Source organism: Hydra viridissima, unplaced genomic scaffold, assembly GCF_058129835.1.
Source record: "Hydra viridissima isolate aposymbiotic clone 2 unplaced genomic scaffold, HvirCarnegie_v1 scaffold_1, whole genome shotgun sequence".
NCBI lineage: Eukaryota > Metazoa > Cnidaria > Hydrozoa > Anthoathecata > Hydridae > Hydra > Hydra viridissima.
In genome coordinates this window covers 19,158,321-19,180,003 of record NW_028324300.1, presented here as the reverse complement: position 1 = coordinate 19,180,003, position 21,683 = coordinate 19,158,321, and the positions used below count along the sequence as shown (strand labels likewise).

At 27.1% G+C, this 21,683-nt stretch overlaps 2 protein-coding genes across 2 annotated transcripts; one reads left to right on the top strand and one right to left on the bottom strand.

Annotated features, from left to right (window-relative positions):
- Nucleotides 1–2,320: 2,320 nt before the first annotated feature.
- LOC149893761 (uncharacterized) lies at nucleotides 2,321–21,638 on the top strand. The gene is made up of 10 exons (XM_090076417.1): nucleotides 2,321–2,713; nucleotides 2,831–2,865; nucleotides 3,374–3,505; nucleotides 6,131–6,253; nucleotides 8,312–8,443; nucleotides 12,562–13,889; nucleotides 19,291–19,459; nucleotides 19,908–19,972; nucleotides 20,894–21,240; nucleotides 21,448–21,638. The coding sequence occupies exons 3-6, from the start codon at nucleotides 3,379–3,381 to the stop codon at nucleotides 13,368–13,370; spliced, it is 1,191 nt and encodes a 396-aa protein (XP_089932543.1). The 5' UTR covers nucleotides 2,321–2,713; nucleotides 2,831–2,865; nucleotides 3,374–3,378; the 3' UTR covers nucleotides 13,371–13,889; nucleotides 19,291–19,459; nucleotides 19,908–19,972; nucleotides 20,894–21,240; nucleotides 21,448–21,638.
- Nucleotides 16,503–17,606, bottom strand: LOC149893762 (zinc finger MYM-type protein 1-like). Its single transcript, XM_090074877.1, has one exon. The coding sequence runs from the start codon at nucleotides 17,604–17,606 to the stop codon at nucleotides 16,503–16,505; it is 1,104 nt and encodes a 367-aa protein (XP_089931003.1).
- Nucleotides 21,639–21,683: the final 45 nt, after the last annotated feature.

The following is a 21,683-nucleotide window of genomic DNA, read 5'->3' as shown; positions in this document are numbered from 1 at the left end:
TAAACAAAATCTCAAATGGTGCTGATGCTCATCGTTGAACTAATATTTTAATTTTGTGTTCAAATTTGTGTAACTTCAAAGTAAAAACTTATCATTATTTTTGGGGGGTTAAAGTTTGGTCTCCCACTTATGTTATTTCCGTTTTTTATTTAAAATATAAAAATTAGTATTTGGAATATAAAAAGTAAAGCAAAACATCCAGGAGTTCGATTCCTTTCAATTGCTGAATGAAGATTCTGATGCTAAAATAGTTTTTTTTTTTAACATTAGGTGGCTATGAAAATAATCATTTTTTAAATGTTGTGTATCAATTCCAGTTGCTCAACATGGTTTAATTTTTTTAGTATAAACCATAAGTCTTTGACTTTTTAAAATTTAATAACAATAATCAAAAAGAGTAAGAAAGTAAAGTAAAAATGTTTCATTTTTACAATAAGGAGTTGAGTTTAAATCATTATCTATCATTGAGTTGATCGATTATCAAATTCTCATTCAAACTTTTATACAAATAAATAACTCTATTCACTGTATCAAATGCAAATAATTTAGATAGAACCAAAATTTACAGTAAATCTTCAAATCACGAAGCATCGCTGAGCAGATTTTAGATTTTAAACACATTTTTGATTCAAACAAAATCCTGAGACAAATTTGAGGCCGATTGACACAATTCTTTCTCAAGCATAAAAGTTTAGGATTCGTATGTCTCAATTTCTTTGAGAATTTGTTAAAAATAAAGAGGGTAGATTTTAATCTTTCAGCTATATTTAGTGGTACCAGTAAACTCAAGGCCAAATGTGTTCAATGAACAGAGATCTGAGAGTCGACGAGTAGAAGAAGATCAGTTTCCGGTAGCTTGACACAAAGTAAATCACATACAATGGTGTTACAACTAGAGCCATTACCTTATAAATTAGGAACTGGAGCAAGTGCCTTGGCTTGAACCTGCTGTTGTTTTAGAGGCAGTTTTGAAAAGAAAATCCGATCTGGAGTCCTTCACAAATAAATATGCTTGTCAGTTTCTTTTAGAAACAACTTTTTTATAATTTTTTATAAACGCGCACTTTTCGCAACCACACTGGGGTTGATGATAGTCACCAGTTTGAAATACTCATAACAGTTCGTTTTTTCCTAGCCTTTATATTTTCATTTGTGGTAAACATGTACTAACTAAAATACCAATCGTTGTTAGTAGATGTAAAATGGAGGCTTAGAACTATCGGACCTTTCCGGTCGTTGACGCCTAACTCCCATTTTAAATCTACGACTTAAAGGTTTTTTTTGACATGTTAATCTTGTTTTTAATAGAAAATATTCCCAACTTACAATTTTTCGGAAGATATCTTATTGTGAATTATTTGAGAAAATCTCAGGAGGGAAAAGGCTTTCGATTTCACACACTTGAAGCCTGGACAAAATAAAATTGTTTCGCTGAAAGTAATCGAGTGTGCGCCATTTAGTCTATCACTTTAGTATCATATTACCACTTTTTGGGAGTATTCAAAATATGAATAGATGGTTCTATTTGTGTTGTGTTAGACTTCACACTCTTTTTATTCCTATACTTGAGAAAGATAAATTGTCAATTAGGTAGGCATCTACTTTTAATAAAAGTTGCTTCTTGGTGACTGAAAAGTTACTGAATTGAAAAAGGTTTTCCCAAACAGGGCTTCACTATTTAGGGGCTGTTTATATGGAAAAAGGATAGCCCGTTTGCCGAGATATCGGCAAAAAACAGTGAGATCTCACTAGCCGAGCTAGCTCTCTTAATCAAATTAATGCAAAATAAAAATTAAGTTGTAATAAGGACTACGTCGAGATCTCGGTAAATGGGCTAACCCTGCAAACAGCCCGCTTTTTATGTAAACAACCCCTAAGTTTGTTTTTTTAATTCTTTTCGGATTATTTAACGAATATTATTACTTGTTGCGAATTTAATCTTTTTTAAAACTTTAAACATTTAGAAGCAAAAATGTTTAAAAAACTCATAAAATATTTATAAAAGTTTTAAAATATTAAAAGACTCATGAAATATTTATAAAAGTCAACATTAAATATTTTTGTCTTCATAAAATATTGACAAAAAGTTATCATAAAGTTGCTTTAAAATGAAATAAAAATTTTATGTCAAAAAGATGGAGTTTTTTTTTTTATTGAATAATTATTGATTACTTAATTTATTCAATTAAATCATTCTTTTGATTAAATAAATTGAATTTAAATTATCTTACATGTTTCGACATAGAGAATTGTAAGATTCCTGAAATAAATTTGTGATGCTTCACATAATTTATATTATTTTGTTTAAACACAGAAGTGCTATTTGATTAAATCCATTAAAACTATTTTTTGAAAAAAAAAAAAGATTTATGAATGTAAACTTGCCACACCATATTCATTTGGTGTTTTAAACTCTTAAAGAGTTCAACTTTTACAAACTTAACAAAATTCCAATTTATATTACAAAGCTTAAAGAAACTTGTATTTAATTGTTAATGGAAAAATCTAATGCAAATACTTAGCAGTTTTTTTTTTATCTTAGGGATGAGTTGTTTTTAGGAATTGAAAAGGAATTTAAGTAATTAAGATGGAGTTTGCTTGTGATTTTACTGTAAATGTAATAAAACATTTAGAAGCAATCACTTTCACAATTGATTTTCCTAAGTGATTTTTCTTTTTTATTGGAAGTTAGTTAAGTAAATCACTTTCACAAGTAATTATCTTGCTATTCTTAAAGTGAATATTATAAATTAAGTACTAAATATTTTATGAAAGTGCTAGTCTCCTCATGTATTTCAATATGCAATTGAATTTTTTCTTTTTTTTTTAGAGGAAAGTCTTGATTTATCTATTCCACAGGTTAAGGTATAAGTTACAAACAAACTATATATTCAAATTTTTCAAATTATAGAACATAAATGTATGCAGGTATTTTAGCAATAAAAATATTTACGTAGAAACAGTATTTGATTTGAGAGAGTTTTTTGTGAACATGTCATTTCTAAGTTACATTATTGATAATGTTTGATGCTGTTATAAAAAAAAAGAAAAGAAGTTTTTGTTCATTAATGTTTTCTCAAAGAAAGAAACCTCTCTACTTGTTTTTTGTTACATTAAGTAACAAATAACAATAATACAGTAGCAATCTAATACAAATACTCAGTCACATAACATTTATTTATAGGGAAATAGAAACAATTTTTTGTTTTAATCTAAAAAGTTATTGATTATGTTATGCTTGCCAACTTTTTATTTAAGTTTGTTGCAGGTTTTGTTGTGTTTGTCAGTCTTTTATATAAATATAAATTAAACAACTTAAAATATACATTAAAATATAATATTTTACAGAACATTCTTGCTTTTGGTACACTAGGTTCTATGGGTAACAGCTGTTGCAGTAAAACAAAGAATGAACAAACTATTGTTGACACCCAACAACTTAAAAATATTCTACACAATGCCAGTGACACTAACATGGCATCAGCAAGTTCTTTGGATCATAAAGGTACAAAAAATGCTTAAGAATTAGTTTTTATGAGAAAAAAGTTCTAAAACTTGTTTTAGGTTTTCAGTTTTAACCATCTTTTGTTTTTAACAAATGTTGATATCTTTTGCTGTCAACCTCAAATCAGGGCAAAATGCCTGAGCTCATATATCACCATATTACAAAAAAGATTTTAGAACTGGTTTATGTTGTTTAAGGCAGTTGAAACCACTTATTGTTACTTATAATACATATAATACCATATTAGACCAAATTTGTCGAAGAGTACAATTTTCTTATAAAGTTTAACGCTTGTGATTTTTCAAATATATCTTAGAGTAATGCTTAAATATGAAAATTTTCATAAAAACCATTTTTTGTGAACATTTCATATCAAATTTAAATGATTGATGATTTTTGACATTGTCTTAAAAAGAAAAGAAGTTATTTATTGATTGATGTTCTCTCAAAGAAAGAAAACTAATTTGTTTCATTAAGTAACAGGTAACAGTAATACAGTAGAATGGACTGTTATGTTAAATATATTAATTTTAAATATTTTGTATGTTTGTATATACATGTATGTGTATATGTGTGTTTGTTTATATGTTATATATGTATCTATGTATGTGTGCAAATTGAACATTACATATTCATGTATGTAATATTTTTTTATGTAACACCTTTATGATTTTTACAATTGTTATGATGCAATATTATGACTCAATTATTTGTTGATTTTTTTTTAAAAGAAAAAGTTTAAAGTTTATGATAAGAAAAACATTGGTTAAAGATAAATCCTTAAAAACTGTCCATGGCATTTTCAAACATTATATACAAAAATTTTTGATCACAAAGTTATCCATATCTTGTTGTTTTAGTTATTCATCTTGTTATTCTAAAGTTGTTTCTTAACTTTAAATGATGAAATGTATTTGATAAAAATTTTTCAAAATTGTTTAATTAACTTTTAAGTTTCAAGCAATTTTCATTGCTACTTAAGTTTATCACATGAATGAAGTTTTCTCTGTTTTCTGATTACACCGTTAAGACAAAAAATTTAAAAATATTGGATTGTAATCTTCAGTTAAAAAATTGATTGGAACAGTTTTAGTATATTAACATATTTCCTTATATAACAAAACAAAACAAAAGAGGCTGCATAAGTTAAAGTTTTCTTCAGTTGAAGAGAAATTTTACTTGCAGAGTGTTTTTAACACTTAGCAACAGTAAATTAAAAAAAAATTTAATTCTGTTTTTATGAGTGTTTTTCTCTATGTTACTGTTTAAAGAATGCACTTTTAAGATTAACAACATATTATACAAAATAGTTATCAAACTATTTTCAAAAAAGTAAGGGCCTCACAAGATTAAAAATCAGAATTGAATGTGTTAACACTCTTGAGTATATTTTTAAAGTTCCAAGCATGTTAAACCTCAAATGGACAAAGATACTACCTAAACATGTTTCAAAGTAGATATTTTTTGGGCGTAAAAAAAAAACTTTTTTTGTTAAATTTTGTTATGTGGGTGTGCTTCATAAAAATCCTTGAAGTTTGAATGTGCTTGAAAGCAAAAAAAGGAGAGTGGTTGTGGTAGTAAAGGGAAGATAAAATGGAAACTTAAAAATAAAAAATTTCATTCTTGCAACCATGCTTCTGTTTTAAATACATATCTTCTAAAATATAGAAAGATATGAACATAAAACATTCATGAAAAATTTTTTCTTGAAGTCTTTATCAGAAGCTAAATCTAAAGAAAGTTATTATTGTGTTTAAAACGAAAAAGAACAATTATATTATAGCTGCCATACCAGGACAAAGTGTTTGAGTTGATATACCACCATAGTAAGATTACTAATCTCCAAAGAGAAGGTTTTGGCTGGAATTGGGGTTTTAAATATATTTATATGGAAATTAAATTAGAAATTAAATCAGAAAAGTTCTTTGCCCCCTTTTTGAGTATGTTCAACTTTATGTCTAAAACTGAACTTTTTTTTTCCATTAAAGTGTTGTATTTACCAAATTTGTTGTTTAAAAACAAAATCAAAATCCTTCAGTTTTAGTTATCTGTTCATAATGAACTTTCTATAATTGGTAGTATTCTTCTTATAGGATAAACTGTATTAAAGCACCAATCTACAATGAATGACATTTTTAAATTAATATTTCTGTCATTAAGTAAAGAGGTTGGGAAAGACAATATGATATGTACAATGAATGTGTTAAAAACGTTTCATAAAATATCAGTTTATTAAACTTAACCTGGAAAAATTGTTGATTGTTTATCCAAAAAATTTAAGTTTGAAAAAATAACTGAATTAAAAGGTTGCTACTTCGTATATGATGTTAAAATGCCAGTTTAAAAGTGTTTGGACAGTTCTTCATATAAGTAAAATTTAAAAACTTAACTTAAATGCTATTTTTTTGATTGTCATTGAGTTTCTGCTGGTGAGAGTTGTGACTTAGTGATTTCTCTTTTAATTCAAATCTCTTTATTTTATAGTCTGTTTGTACTTTTTGCTTCCCCAAGCATAACTTTAAAAAATTGCTTGAGTACTAAAGTTATATGTGTAAAGTCATATAAAAACTATATATATACTAAAATATGATATTTTACAGAACGTTCTTGCTTTTGGCACACTAGGTTCAATGGGTAAAACCTGCTGCGTTAAAGCAGATGATAGGAAAAGCGTTGTTGACACTCAAGAACTTAACAATGTACTATACAATCCTAACACCACATCAGCAAGTTTTTTGGATCATGAAGGTACAAGAAATGCTTAAGAAATTTTTTTTTATTGTTTAGAAAAGTTTCAGTTTTTATGACAATAATTAAAACATTTGTTTTAGGTTTTCTGTTTTCACCATCTTTAATTTTTTAACAAATATTGATAAATTTTATTGATTGCTCATCCAAAAAATATAAAGTTAGTAATAAAGCTGTCATGAAATCAATGAATGATTTTTAGACACTCTAACTTTTGAAAATACAATCAACCTGAGATAAATTGTTATTTTTAATATATATTCATGTTAAATATTTTGCATGTTTCCATATGAATGTATGTGTATATATGTGTTTATTTACAAGTTATGTATGTATCTGTGTTAAGGTGAAAATTGGACATTATTATTCATGAATCTTATTTAATGTACAAAAATAACAAAATTTTATCAAAATTGTTTAATTACAAGTTTAACAAATGATTAAATTTTTCTCAGTTTTCTGACTAAAAATGTTAAGCAATTAGAGTATAATCTTCGCTTAAAAAGTTGACTTTTTTTTTTTTTTAATGTAACAAAGTAAAAAAAGAGGGTGCATAAGTTAAATTTTTCTTCAGGTAAAGAGAAACTTAACTGAGTTTTTTTTTAATGTTTAGCAAATGCAAATATTTCTCAAACTATTATTATTTTTTTATAAATATTGTACTGTCTTTATATAATGGAACACTCAAAACTAAATTCATGTGTAAAGTGTATTAATTAGTAACTGTTTACACAAAATAATTATCATAAACTGGTTATATTGATATATTCACAAATCTCGAAAATTAAAAAATGAGCAGCGAATGTTTCAACAATCTTAAGTCTTTTTTCAAAGTTACAAACAAACTAAACTTTTGATTTGTTGTTCTCTGTGAAATGACCAACAGTAATCATCAATTATGTTGATATTCCAACATAAATGATGATTACTGTTTACAACAAATCAAAACGGTTTCTCCATCTCTTTTATGTCCTAAATAAAAGATTTTTGAAAAAGTTTTTTAAAAAAAAGTTAAGATGGTTGTGCAAGAAGTAAACTTTAAGGCTCAGCAGAAAAGCAAGAGCTTTGAACTTATCTATCATACTGGCTACAATAAGTTCATAGTTAGGAGCTTTTATATTGCCTAAAAACTTCACAACTACTAGTCACAGCTTATTTAAATGATATCAAACCCTTTTTTTTTTCTATTGTATTGTTGTTTCAAAGTTGCACTAAAGCGTCCCATCATGAATCTCTTTTTGCTGTTTAGCTTTTGATAAATTAGAAAGTTTTTTATTCAAATATTTGAAAGAATCACCATCTTTAGACAAAGCTATACAAAGGTAAAAGAATCATATTTAGGGTCTGTTAAAGTACTAGTAAAGTACTAGAAAATGTTCTTCTCGCCAGGTGTCAACATTTTTCTTGTGTTCATTGTATTTTAGACCAATACTGATAAATTGTTTTGCTGTCAACCTCAAATCAGGACAAAATGCCTGAGCTTATATATCACCATAATACAAAAAAGATTTTAGAACTGGTTTATGTTGTTTTAGGCAGTTAAAGCCACTTTTTGTTACTATTACATATAATACCATATTAGACCAAATTTGTAGTAGAGTACAATTTTCTCATAGAGTTTAACGCTTGTGATTTTTCAAATATATCTTAGATTAATGCTTAAATATGAAAATTTTCATAAAAACCATTTCTTGTGAACATTTCATTTCAAATTTACATGATTGATGATTTTTGACATTGCGTTAAAAAGAAAAGAAGTTATTTGTTGATTGATGTTCTCTCAAAGAAAGAAAACTAATTTGTTACATTAAGTAACAAATAACAGTAATACAGTAGCAATCTATGAATACTCAGTTACATGACATTCATTTACTGGGAATTATAAACAAATTTTGTTTTAATCTAAAAAGCTATTATCTGTTATGCTTGCCAACTTTTCTTTATAAGTTTGTTGCAGGTTTTGTTGTGTCAGTCTTTTATATAAATATAAATTAAAACACTTAAAATATACATTAAAATGTAATATTTTACTAAACACTCTTGCTTTTGGCACACTAGGTTCTATGGGTAACAGCTGGCACATTAAAATAAAGGATGAACAAAGCATTGTTGACACCCAAGAACTTAAAAATATTCTACACAATGCTAATAACACCAACATGACATCAGCAAGTTCTTTGGATCATGAAGGTAAAAGAAATGATTAAGAATTTTATTTTACTATTGAAGAAAGTTTTAGTTTTTATGATGAAATAGTTCTAAAACTTGTTTTAGGCTTTCAGATTTCACCATCTTTTATATTTAACAAATATTGATCTTTTTTTTATGACACTTGTAAAATGAAAAAATGTGTTTAAATAACAGAGCACTATCAATATTCTGAATAATATGTAAGTTATAGAAAAAACACGTTGTTGAAAATACAAGCAGCCTGGAATGAACTGTTATGTTAAATATATTCATTTTTAATGTTTTGTGTATTTGTATATACATGTATGTGTATATGTGTGTTTGTTTATGCTATGTATGTATCTGTGTATATGTGAAAATTGGATATTATGTATTCTTTTATTTCATATGTTATATAATTTACTTGCTTTAGTTTTTCAAAATTTTTTTGTTGATACTTAAGTTTAACACATGAATGAACTTTTCTCTCTCTTCTCACAAAAATATTAAGGCTAAGAATTTAAAGCTATTGGATTGTAATCTTCCCTTAAAAAATTGATTTGAACAATTTTAGTATATTAACATATTTCCTTATGTGAAAAAACAAAAAAAAAAAAAAAGAGGCTGCACAAATTAAGGTTTTCTTGAGTTGAAGAGAACTCTTACTTACAGAGTGTTTTTAATGTTTAGCAGCAGTAAGTTTAAAACTTTTTTTCTGTTTTTATAAATGTTTTACTATCTCCAGTAGTTGGATGGTAGCCATCCATCAGAATAGGTGTTCCTTTCAAGAAAGCTAGATGAGTTTAGTCTAAATTGGGAACAAGTAGTTTGCCTCACAACAGATGGGGTATCTGTTATGATCAAACTTGGAAAGTTTTTACCTTGTTCCCACCAATTGTGTTTGGCATATGGATTGCTTTTGGTATGTTTTAAATGAATTTGGATGTGTTTTAAATGAAACATGTAGAAATAGAAGACAAAAAGAGCAAGGACAAGAAGATAAAAATGGATATGGATATTGAGGAGGAAGAAGATAATGATGTGGATTCAAATGTACCTTTAGATTTACTAGTTCTTATATCTAAAGTCAGCTATATTGTAAGAAAATTTAGAAAATCCCCTGTAAAAAACAACTTCCTTCATGAAAAAGTCAAGAGAGGTATGGCAAAAAAACTCTCTCTTATAGATGTGAACAAAAAATGGAACAGCATGATTATCATGATTAGGAGGTTTCCCCCAGGTTTTGGATGTTGTTCATGTTGTTTCTAAAGAGATTGGAGCAAACTTTGAGTTTACCAGTGAATAAATTGAACTTTTGAACAATATAGTTTTGAATGTTGAGCCATAAGAAATTGCCTTGAAAAAAATTTGCAGCAGAAAAGCTATTTTGTTTACTACACATGGAGCTATCCATGTCATTATCAACAAGTTAGAAGATATTAACCCTATCTTGCAGGAAGCATGAAAGAAGCTTTATTAAAAAGATACAGAGAAAGACAACATTTTTTTGCTTTATTAAGACATTTGAAATAACCCGACTCAGTAAGAAACTTAGAGCTTTCTCACAACAGTTCATCAAATCCTGAGAGTTAACTGAAGCTGCCATTTGAAGAAGAATTAGATCAGACCATAAGTCAGTCTCTTGCTGGAAAGGATAGCAGTGATAAAAAGTTCAAATCATTGTCCAAAGAGTTCAACCTGTATTAAAGTAATGATGAAAGAACAAAAAAATTTAAATACACTACTGTTGACACTTAAAACTATTACTCCAACTTTTGTTGAAAGTGAAAGAGCATTTAGTGCTGCAGGTTGCTTTGCTACAATGAGAAGGTCACAAAGAAGTGCTAAATTCTTTGATAGTTTTTGCTTTTTGAAAGGTTATTTCTTATATATATATATGTAATATATAAAAAGATGAAAAACAACTAAATTAAAATAATAATTTACACTTTTTTGTTTAATTTTTTAGAGGGTAAAAACCCCGGTAATTTTATAAAAAAACAGTAAATTTTTTCTGTAAAATAACCATGATTTACGAGTAAATATTTACGAGTAATTTACAAATTCCCAATTATAGTACCAAGGTGGATAGTACTTGTATTTCGTTTTAATTATAGTACCAAGGTGGATAGTACTGGTATTTTGTTTTAATTATAGTACCAAGGTGAATAGTACTGGTATTTTGTTTTAATTATAGTACCAAGGTGTATAGTACTGGTATTTTGTTTTAACTATAGTACCAAGGTGGGTAGTACTGGTGTTTGGGTTTTAATTATAGTACCAAGGTGGATAGTACTGGGGTTTGTTTAACAGCATAGTTCCATCAGCTGACATCAGCTGGTTGATCAAAAACTAATGGTGGAAGTTTTACAAGGTAAGATTAAACTTGGATGAAAGAAAATGAAATAAATTGATAAACCTGACCAACATGATCACCAGATTTGAATTAAATTGAATCTGTTTTGGGTTGAATGGTGAAATAATTGTTCAATATCAAATAAATAACCTAAAGCAAGAAGTAGATACTTTTTAGTTTTCTTTTGTAAAAAACAATTTTTTTTTTTACTTTCTTTTTGTTTCAAACAGTTTTAAAGAGTTTATGCAATGGAAATTTTTTGAAACAAGTCAGGGAAAATGGGTCCAGTTGTCATTTTTTTTCCCTAATTGATTGTTGAGTAGCTGTTCCAGAAATATTGTAAAATGCCATTGTGGATATGTTTTTCAGTAGCATATCCACAAATGTATTTTACAATATTATTGTTCACGTTTGATTTACTATCAATGATGCATGCAATTTCAACATGCAATTTCATGAGAAGTCTTTCTTTCCTTTGCAAATTTTATTACTCTCACAAATTTGCATTTGCGTATGTCAAGCCATGTTTATGCTCCCACAACCTTCTATGAACTAAATGAAAACATTCATAATGCTATTATTTGTGAAGATGTCTTTGAATTTCCTACTGTGTCAATGTATATTATGTGGCCAGAAACTTTTTCACATGTAAATATAACATTTAGCTGTAAATAGCATAAATTCTATAGGTAAACCATTGGTATCTTAATATTATATCATATATTATTATTAGTATTATCCTTATTGTTATTATTATTATTATTTTTATTATGATTATTATTACTATTTTTATTATTATTATTATTATTATTATTATTTTTATTACTAATATTATTATCATTATTATTATTATTGTTATTATTGTTATTATTATTATTATTATTATTATTATTATTATTATTATTATTATTATTATTATTATTATTATTATTATCATTATTATTATTATTATTATTATTATTATTATTATTATTATTATTATTATTATTATTATTATTATTATTATTATTATTATTATTATTATTGTTATTACTACTACTATTATTATTATTATTATTGTTATTATTATTATTATTATTATTATTATTATTATTATTATTATCATTATTATTATTATTATTATTATTATTATTATTATTATTATTATTATTATTATCATTATTATTATTATTATTATTATTATTATTATTAGTATTATTATTATTATTATTATTATTATTATTATTATTGTTATTACTACTACTATTATTATTATTATTATTGTTATTATTATTATTATTATTATTATTATTATTATTATTATTATTATTATTATTATTATTATTATTATTATTATTATTATTATTATTACTATTATTATTATTATTATTATTATTATTATTATTATTATTATTATTATTATTATTATTATTATTATTATTATTATTATTATTATTATTATTATTATTATTATTATTATTACTATTACTAGTATTACTATTGTTACTATTACTACAATAATAATAATAATTTTTATTATTACTATAACTATTGTTTATATTATTAATATTATTTTTGTAATTATTTGTGTTTTGGGTCATTGTTCTGTTGATGCAAAATATTAATTCCTAATCTATGTTTTTAAGCTAAACTCTAATTTTCCAACAATTTTCTAAATTATGCAACCCCATGCCATATTATGTTTGTGGATTAGCTGATTGAGGTGTTTAGCATATAACACTGGGCTATTATGGTTAAAAGAAACTTCATAATGGTACTTTTATATGAAAACATTTCTTTTTAGATATAACCAAAGCACTGAAAACCTGTTATCTTAAAATCTATAAAACAACAGAGCAACTTGTACATAAAATGATAACCCCCATTGATGTTGAACTTTCTGATAAGTTTGTAGAACAAACTTTGGTTGATGCAAATGAAGTGGAAAAAGATGCTGTGAATAATTCTGAAGGAAAAGATTTTCTTCAAAAACATCTCAGTCATGAACGAATATGTTTGCAAAAAGTGTTATCAGTAAATTCCTCTTTACTGTTGATTTCTGGGATTGCTGGTATTGGAAAAACATTGTTTCTTAAGAAATGCCTACTTGATTGGGCAAAGGGTTCAATATGGAAAAGTATAGATCTTGTGTTTTTTCTGGAATGCAGACAGTTAAATCTAAATGATGATATTGGCAGCGTTGATAAGCTGCTGAATTTTTTTTACAAAGATTTTGTAGAAGGCTTTAGTATTTCTCATCTCTCAATGTTGTTTTTGGTGGATGGGTTGGATGAGTTTTTATGGTTAGACGAACTTTTAAAACACGATTCAAAAAAGCTGAGTCAACATCCCATTGTTAATGCATTAGCAGATACTTTAAACTTTGATAAAGCCAAATGCATTATTGCTGGAAGAGTTGATGCTATGTTAAAATACAAGAACAAAGTCCAGAATAAAAAAGATGTGTTAATCATTCAAATAATGGGTTTCAATAATAATGGAATTCATGATTATATAGAGAAAAACACAATAAAAAATCAAACTGAAAGTGTAAATAATGTACTTGAAGAATCTTATGCTGCAAAAGTTATGGCATCTGTGCCATTCTATTAGCAGTAATGTGTGCAATCATTACTTCTACATTGGAAAAGTATTATTCATTTAACACCATGACAGAGATGTACTGCTGCATTTTTATATACTTTTTACAAAAACACATAAACAAAAAGGTGATGGAAAGTGCAAGTCTTAAGGAAAATATATGTAAAATTTGTAAAATTGCTTTTAAGTTGCTCAAGCAAGTCAAAGTTATTTTCACTGACTTTAAGAAGAAACAGATGGGTAACTTTAATGATCATGATGATGATAAAGTATTCCGTTTCATTAAAAAAATTGAGTCACATGCTGGTTATCGGTATCAGTTTGTTCACATCACTTTAATGGAGTTTTGTGCATCTGTACATGCATACATTTGTTTAACTCCAAGTGAGATTATGAGAGACAAAAGAATTCGAAGTTTATTGCCAATGATATGTGGATTAGCTAATAGAGATTCCAGCTGCTTTGTAAATTTTATTGCCAAAATAAAGAAGTCAAGAGAAGAAAAGCATTCGTTGTTACTAGAAGTCCTTAGTAAGTTTAAATACTAAGTTATATCTTTTCCTATTATTTTACTTTGTGGATTTATAAGATATTTCTTGTATAGTCCCAGGACAGAGAGTTTTCAAAAACTGGTTGAAATTTTTTATTGTTTTTTACCTTTTTGGTAGGCCTTGCAACACATTTTTATGTGTTTGAGATTAGTGTTTTAGTTTGCATTTATGTTGCATTTACTTGTTTGGTTGTAAGGGGTAGGAGAGGACAGAATACAATATGATGTGTGAGGTAAAGTTTTGCATATTTGTTCAAAGATCAATCAGAGATCTTAATAATTTACATTTCACTGAATGATGATGATGATGATGATGATGATGATGATGATGATGATGATGATGATGATGATGATGATGATGATGATGATGATGATGATGATGATGATGATGATGATGATGATGATGATGATGATGATGATGATGATGATGATGATGATGATGATGATGATGATGATGATGATGATGATGATGATGATGATGATGATGATGATGATGATGATGATGATGATGATGATGATGATGATGATGATGATGATGATGATGATGATGATGATGATGATGATGATGATGATGATGATGATGATGATGATGATGATGATGATGATGATGATGATGATGATGATGATGATGATGATGATGATGATGATGATGATGATGATGATGATGATGATGATGATGATGATGATGATGATGATGATGATGATGATGATGATGATGATGATGATGATGATGATGATGATGATGATGATGATGATGATGATGATGATGATGATGATGATGATGATGATGATGATGATGATGATGATGATGATGATGATGATGATGATGATGATGATGATGATGATGATGATGATGATGATGATGATGATGATGATGATGATGATGATGATGATGATGATGATGATGATGATGATGATGATGATGATGATGATGATGATGATGATGATGATGATGATGATGATGATGATGATGATGATGATGATGATGATGATGATGATGATGATGATGATGATGATGATGATGATGATGATGATGATGATGATGATGATGATGATTTTAATAAACATTTTAAATGTTTAATAAAATATTTTAATAGCATTCGCAAATACTGTTTTGAAAAATTTTTCATACAACTTTGTTATTTTTTTTGTAATAACTAATCTTTCTTCAAATGAATTAAACAGTTTTTTTAGTTTAAAGATTGCAGCGTTTTTAAAATAACGCACTTGTTGCTTACTTCAAAGTTCATTTAGTCAAAACAATTGAACAAAATTAGAACAATATAGAAATATTATGTGAAAATTTTAGATGAGGTATGACCTTTTTTCTTCACTCTTGAACTTGTATTTTGTGAATAAAAGTATGTAAAATCTATAATTAGATTAATTATATATATATACATATATATATATATATATATATATATATATATATATATATATATATATATATATATATATATATATATGTATATATATATATATATATATATATATATATATATATATATATATATATATATATATATATATATATACATATATATATATACAGGCCCGGCTCATGGTGTTTTTTGTGTGTGCAAAAAAAATTTGGTGCCTTTGAATTTTTTTCAATAAGGTACTAAAAAGCCATATTATAAGCAAAACCCGGCCACTATTTTCTATGGTTTTATATTATTATCGTTTAAAAGTAAAGAGAAGCCATTATCAATTTTTTTTATGTTTTATAATTTCTAACTATCAAATTATTTTAAAATAGGTTTATAGTTTATAAACTATAATATTTTGATTATAATTTTAAGGCAAATTAAATTCATTTATGACAAAAAAATTAAACAAAAAGAGTTGTGATTAAAACTTATTTCTTTATTAATCAAAAAAAAAAATAACAAAAATTAAATAATCCAAGTAATAACAGTAGAAAAACGAAAATAAAGTTAATTAGAAAAACATGACAAAAAAATGTCTAAATAAAACATAAAAAATATTGCATAAAATATTAAGCTTTACTACAAAAGGAATTCGCCTGGCTTTGATTTTAGCAAAATTTAGCAACAGATCTAGGTTAATAGAATTGGCAATGTCTGATTCTATGGAGATTATTGCCAAACCATTCAATTTTTCTTGCCCCATAGTTGATCGCTGGTAATTTTTAATCATTTTTAATTTAGAAAAGGTTTTTTTACCATTAGCAACAGAAACGGGCAAAGTTAATAGCACTCTTAATGCAATCAGTGCATTTGGAAAGAGTTCTTCAATTTCAGCTCAATTTGTAATTCGTTTGCGTCAAGATCTTTGCTTTCTTTATAAGTTAATTTGTTTCTAATAATTTACATTTATCTATGAGTTCATTGTTCTTCATTTCATCACATTTTTTAATATCATACAAAAGTTCAAAAGGTAGCATAACACTTGAAAATGATTCAAAACGTTCTTTCATTGAAGAAATTGCTATTGTAAATAGTATGTCGAAAAAATTTCCTTTTGAATTTCATTTTAGGATTAATGGACTCGGGTGCTTCAGGCTCCTCTCTAAAAAAAAGCGTTCTTTTTCGAATCCAACTTTCTACCTCAGGCCTAAAATCGTTAGTTTAATCCGCATCTATAGCGCATACTTTAGCTTCTGAAATATATTCAGCGAAAGAAACTTCGGAATTACGAGAAATAAAAAATTCAGTTGTTTTTTTTAACACACTATCTGCTGATCTCACATCCATGCTCTGTGATTGTAATAATTTGCTCGTACATTTTATTTCTGATAAAACATCTTGCCAGATTATTACACCACAGATAAATTCAAAACTGTCTAATTTTGATGCAATTGATTCAGCTGTTATGCGTGTAAGTGCATCTTTTTCCAATTGAACAACTTCTTTTAACGCTGAATAAATGACTTTCAATCCGCTTTTAAAAGCACTAACGGCATTAACATGGCTTTCACATCGTGTATTACTTAATGATTTCACTGTCAATTTACAACACATGGATTTGAAAATATGCCAAAGCTTTGGCAATCTTGAGAAAAAATTGTAAATTATTTGGATTGTTGAAAGAAGATTAATAATTTCAATAGCTCCTTTTACTGCATCAACAACGACTAAATTTAAGGAGTGGCAGACACATGCAATGAAGAAAGCCCTTGGATTTATGTTTGCAATATGAGCCTGAACACCGTTTATTTTTCCACGTATATTGGCTCCATTATCGTAGCCTTGACCACGAAGATTCATAATTGATAAGCCATTTTGTGTCAAAAAAATTAACATTTCTTCGGTCATCTTTGCTCCTGTTGAATCCAAAATGTTAATAAATTCCAAAAAACTTTCTTTAACTTCCACACTAGCATTATTACCTTTGGTTGATTTTGTTATGTGGACGTAATGCAGAACAATTGACATTTGTTCTTTATAGCTGGCATCAGGTGTACAGTCTACAATAACGGAAAAATACATTGCATTTTTTACCATTTCCAAAATGTTATCCTTTGTAGCTTTAGCGATCAATAAAATAATTTCTTGCTGGATATTTTTTCCCAAGTAATGAGGCTTTTTTGGATTTTCTACTGCTCGTTTAACATGTTTCTCTAACACCGGATCAAACTTTGAAAACAACTCAATTATTTTAAAAAATTTACCATTATTTTCGGTAAATATTCTGTCTGAAGATCCTCTAAATGCAATATTTTCTGAGGCCATCATTAAAATAATTGAGATTATTCGCTTGAGCACTTCATCCCAATGTTCTACTTCACTCAAGTATAATTTATTAGCTAGACAATCAACGGCTTGACCACAAGAAAGCTGTTTTTTAAGCTCAATCCACTTTCCATAGCAGTGAAAATGCTCAGTACTTTGCTCATGTCTTTTTAAAATTATTATTATGTGGCCCCAATCATTTGTTCCTCTTTTTCCAAAGGCAAATTCATCGCTACTAAATATTTTACAACAAAAACAGAATACCCGATCTACTTTGGATGAAAATACAAGCCAGGTTCTTTTAAATAATTCACCATTTGCTGTTTTTCAATGAAAATGTATTTTGTTAAATGATCGACCCAAACTGTCTTTTGGGTACTGGTTAATATTAGCTTGTATTGGACCTTTGGAAACTATATTTTGAATTTGGAAATTCTGCCAATTTTCTGGCCAATCCGTTATATTACAAAAATCATTACAGCTAGATATATTCTCAGCACTTTTTTCTACCTCATTATTTAAACATTCATCTTGATTATTTGTACTAGTGCTAGCATTTAATTCAACATTAACGTTAGTCTCTTCAGTTTCAGATACAGACTTCTCACCAGTTACAATATATTCATCATACTCACGCTCATGTGTATCCATTTCTTCAACTATCTTATCAGAAATGTCTTCATTTTGCCTAACTTGCAGAAAGCTGTTCAACGTTTTTTGGTTTTTAAATTGTTCTTTCAGCCTGTTTTCCCTATTTTGTTTGTTTTGCCAACCAGACAATTTCTGTTTCCAGACAATTTCCATGTTACAGCAAATAATTTTTAATATTTAATTTCTCAGTATTATATTTCAAATTCACTTACAGTGAGTTTATGATTCAAATTCACTTACTTATAAAATTTAAATTCCTTTTCAAAGTGTGAAAATGAAAATTAACTGACAACATTTTTATGTGGCGCTGAAAATACAATACTTACATATCTAAATTTTGAAAAAATAGAAATTAAGATAACTTTGGTAATAAAAATTCATTTGGAGGCCCTTTTTCATTTATAAAAAAAGGAAAAAACTACTTTACAAAAATTAAAAACTAAAAAATTGTAATTTCATATTGTATAAAATTTATATTTCATATAATCTTGCAGGTGCCTTTGAATTTTCGGCGCCTGCGACGTCTGTGTGCATTGCACACTTCGAACATGCTTCGAGCCAGGCCGGTATCTATGTACTGCACTGTTTTTAAGGTTATTTGTGTATGTAAATTCAACAAGAGTGCTCAATTAATAAAATCAGAGTAATATATTTTATTTTATGTGATAATTTTAAAATAAAACTACATAATGTTTACTACTTTAAGTTTCATGCTTATTGCAATCATCAGGTAAAAAATACATTATTTGAGCTTTTTGTGAATAAATGTTTGTGGTTTGCACATCTTTATTTCTATTCTTCTTCGGTCTTCGGATATGCCATTATGCACTTTGTTAGATAAATTAACTGTTTCATCATGCCTTATGGATCTTGTCTCTGTTGTTTTCATGATCTTGTCCCACTTTCTTGTTTCCATGTTAATTTTTTTGGATAGGCACACAGTGGGATAAACATGAATATTCAAAAATGAATTTAAATGGATTGATATCACAATCTAAAACTTTTTCAACAGCTTTTTAACATTATTCTTTAGATGTCTTACATTAATAATTGGAGAACACAGAATCAAGAAATCAATAATCTAATTAATGATGCTCTGCAAAATGATTCTAATGACAATGTACAGTTCGTTAACAATGTAGTTGAATCTCTTCGCTCTGAGTCAGCTAACAGTGGTAATTGATCATTAACAGCTAACAGTGGTAATTGATCATTATTTATTATTATTAATAAATATCAATATTATTGTATTAGGGTCACTCACCCTAATACAATAATAATGATTAAATAATAACCGGTTGGTACAGTTAAGGAATACAAGTTTGTGAATGACTTTGTAAATAAGACTTTAGAATGCATATTAAAATATATAAGAATTTTGTTACGTGTTATTAATTTTGTTTTGTTAAATTATTAGTCATCCTAATAAAAAAATAATTAAATACATCCCTCAAATCATATCAAATCAACATCATAACAACCATAAAAACTAGGGTTTAAAAATTAGGTTGAATAGACATAAAAACTCATTAACAATTATTAACAAATTGTATAATAAAGATAACTGTTTTTATATTATTTACAGTGAAACAAGCAATAAGATAAAAAGTAAAACATAATATCAATAGTATCTTAATGTTTTTCTTTTAGGTTGCTCGTCTTTCAAGAGATGGTGGGATTAAGTTAAAAGAAAATATTAACAACATGTTAGAAAGGTAATATTATGATGCTTTTGTGGGGACCGATAGCACTGAGTAAACACTAAATGTGCAACATAATAACAAACACAAAAATTTGTCAAAGTGTATTAATGGTAGAGTATCTTTCAAGTTTGTAAATTTTTATTTGTCTATGCTATTGTAGTTCATAGTATTAATTTTTTTAACAATTTCTTTTATGCAGACTAAAAAAATGGCTATTTATGAGTTATTTCAAAGTATGTTTTGAATTTTTGAAAAAATATTGTTTTGCCTTGCATCAGCAGAAACATTTTTAAAAAGTCAGAAGTTCTCACTGGTTATCAAATATTTGGAGACCTGAGTGTGCTACTGACATGCATATTTGATAGTTAAGAATATTTATTTATTAATATATTTTGATGATGATATGGATACAACCAATAAAATGACTGCAATATCTCCCATACAGCAATAGCGAGCTAGAATTATCATATTGGGAAATAGGCTCCCTCCACAACAAAGAACTCAAATATATATATTTTAAATGTAATATATATTTTTAAGGAGCTTGCAAAAAATTTTTTAGGTCTTTATGGCAGTCGCAACACTTTACACCAAAATCTGCACTTTTTAAGGATTAATTGATTGAGTTTTAAAAATTATTTGGCACAAGGTGATGCAAGAGAAATAGGTACTCCAATTTTTTTACACATCACATTGACATGATCAATTACCAAATATGTCATATACTTGTCTGTAGCACACTCATGTCTCCAGATATTTGATAACCACTAAGAATTTTAAACTTTGAAAAAAAAAAAACATCTGCTGATGCAAAGTTCAAAAAAAAAATTATTTGTAAAACATTAAAAGTATACTTCAAAATTTCTCATTATCTTTTTAGTCTACATAAAAGTCAGTAAGAGGAAATTGTTGATTTCATTTTTCTAATTTTAGTGAGTTAACAGTTTTAGTGGCTATAATCTATGTATCTATGAGAAATGACAACATCTCATGAGAGATGTGTGGCCACTTATGAGAGTTGTGTCATTTTTTTTCAACTCTCAACTCTTAACTTCGAAATATGAATTGGTCTCTACGCGGAAAAAAGAATTATGTGCGGTACTTTCAGAGACGTAGGAAAGGGTTGAACTGCAAACCTCATGAATACAAGGCGAGCGCTCTTACAACTATTCTACTACCGCACTAAAGTTGACAACTATTTAGCTGATTTCGACATTGACGAAACCCTGAAGTAACAAAACAGACTTAATATAAGTCTGTTTTATTTACCTGTAAAGATGGTAAATTAGTCAACTTTTCTGAAAGTTTTTAACGTTTTCAGTCAGTTTAAGCTGTTCTTGTCGGGTAGTTAATGGATTATTTTTTTAAAGTTTCATTATTTGCTTGTTTTTGTAACCGAAAATAACTTTAGTTATGATTTGAAATTCTAAATTAATTAAATTTGGTTTTTATATATTTATGCCTTTATACTTTCAACCTCTATTTAGCTAGTGTCATGACGAAAAGAAGCGAAGTTACGGTAGTCGATATCAAAGCGGAAGTTCAAAAAGTATTGCGGTATGCCCCTAGCAAAGTTGTCGGCAGGAATGGTGGGCGTCTTCAGAAAGATACTAATGCAAAATAGAAAGTTGTTTTTGTAATGAATGCTTTTACGCCAGAAAATATGTGCTTTTTTTTTAATTGTATTTATTATGTTGGTTTAACATCGCTCAACGTTGAATGA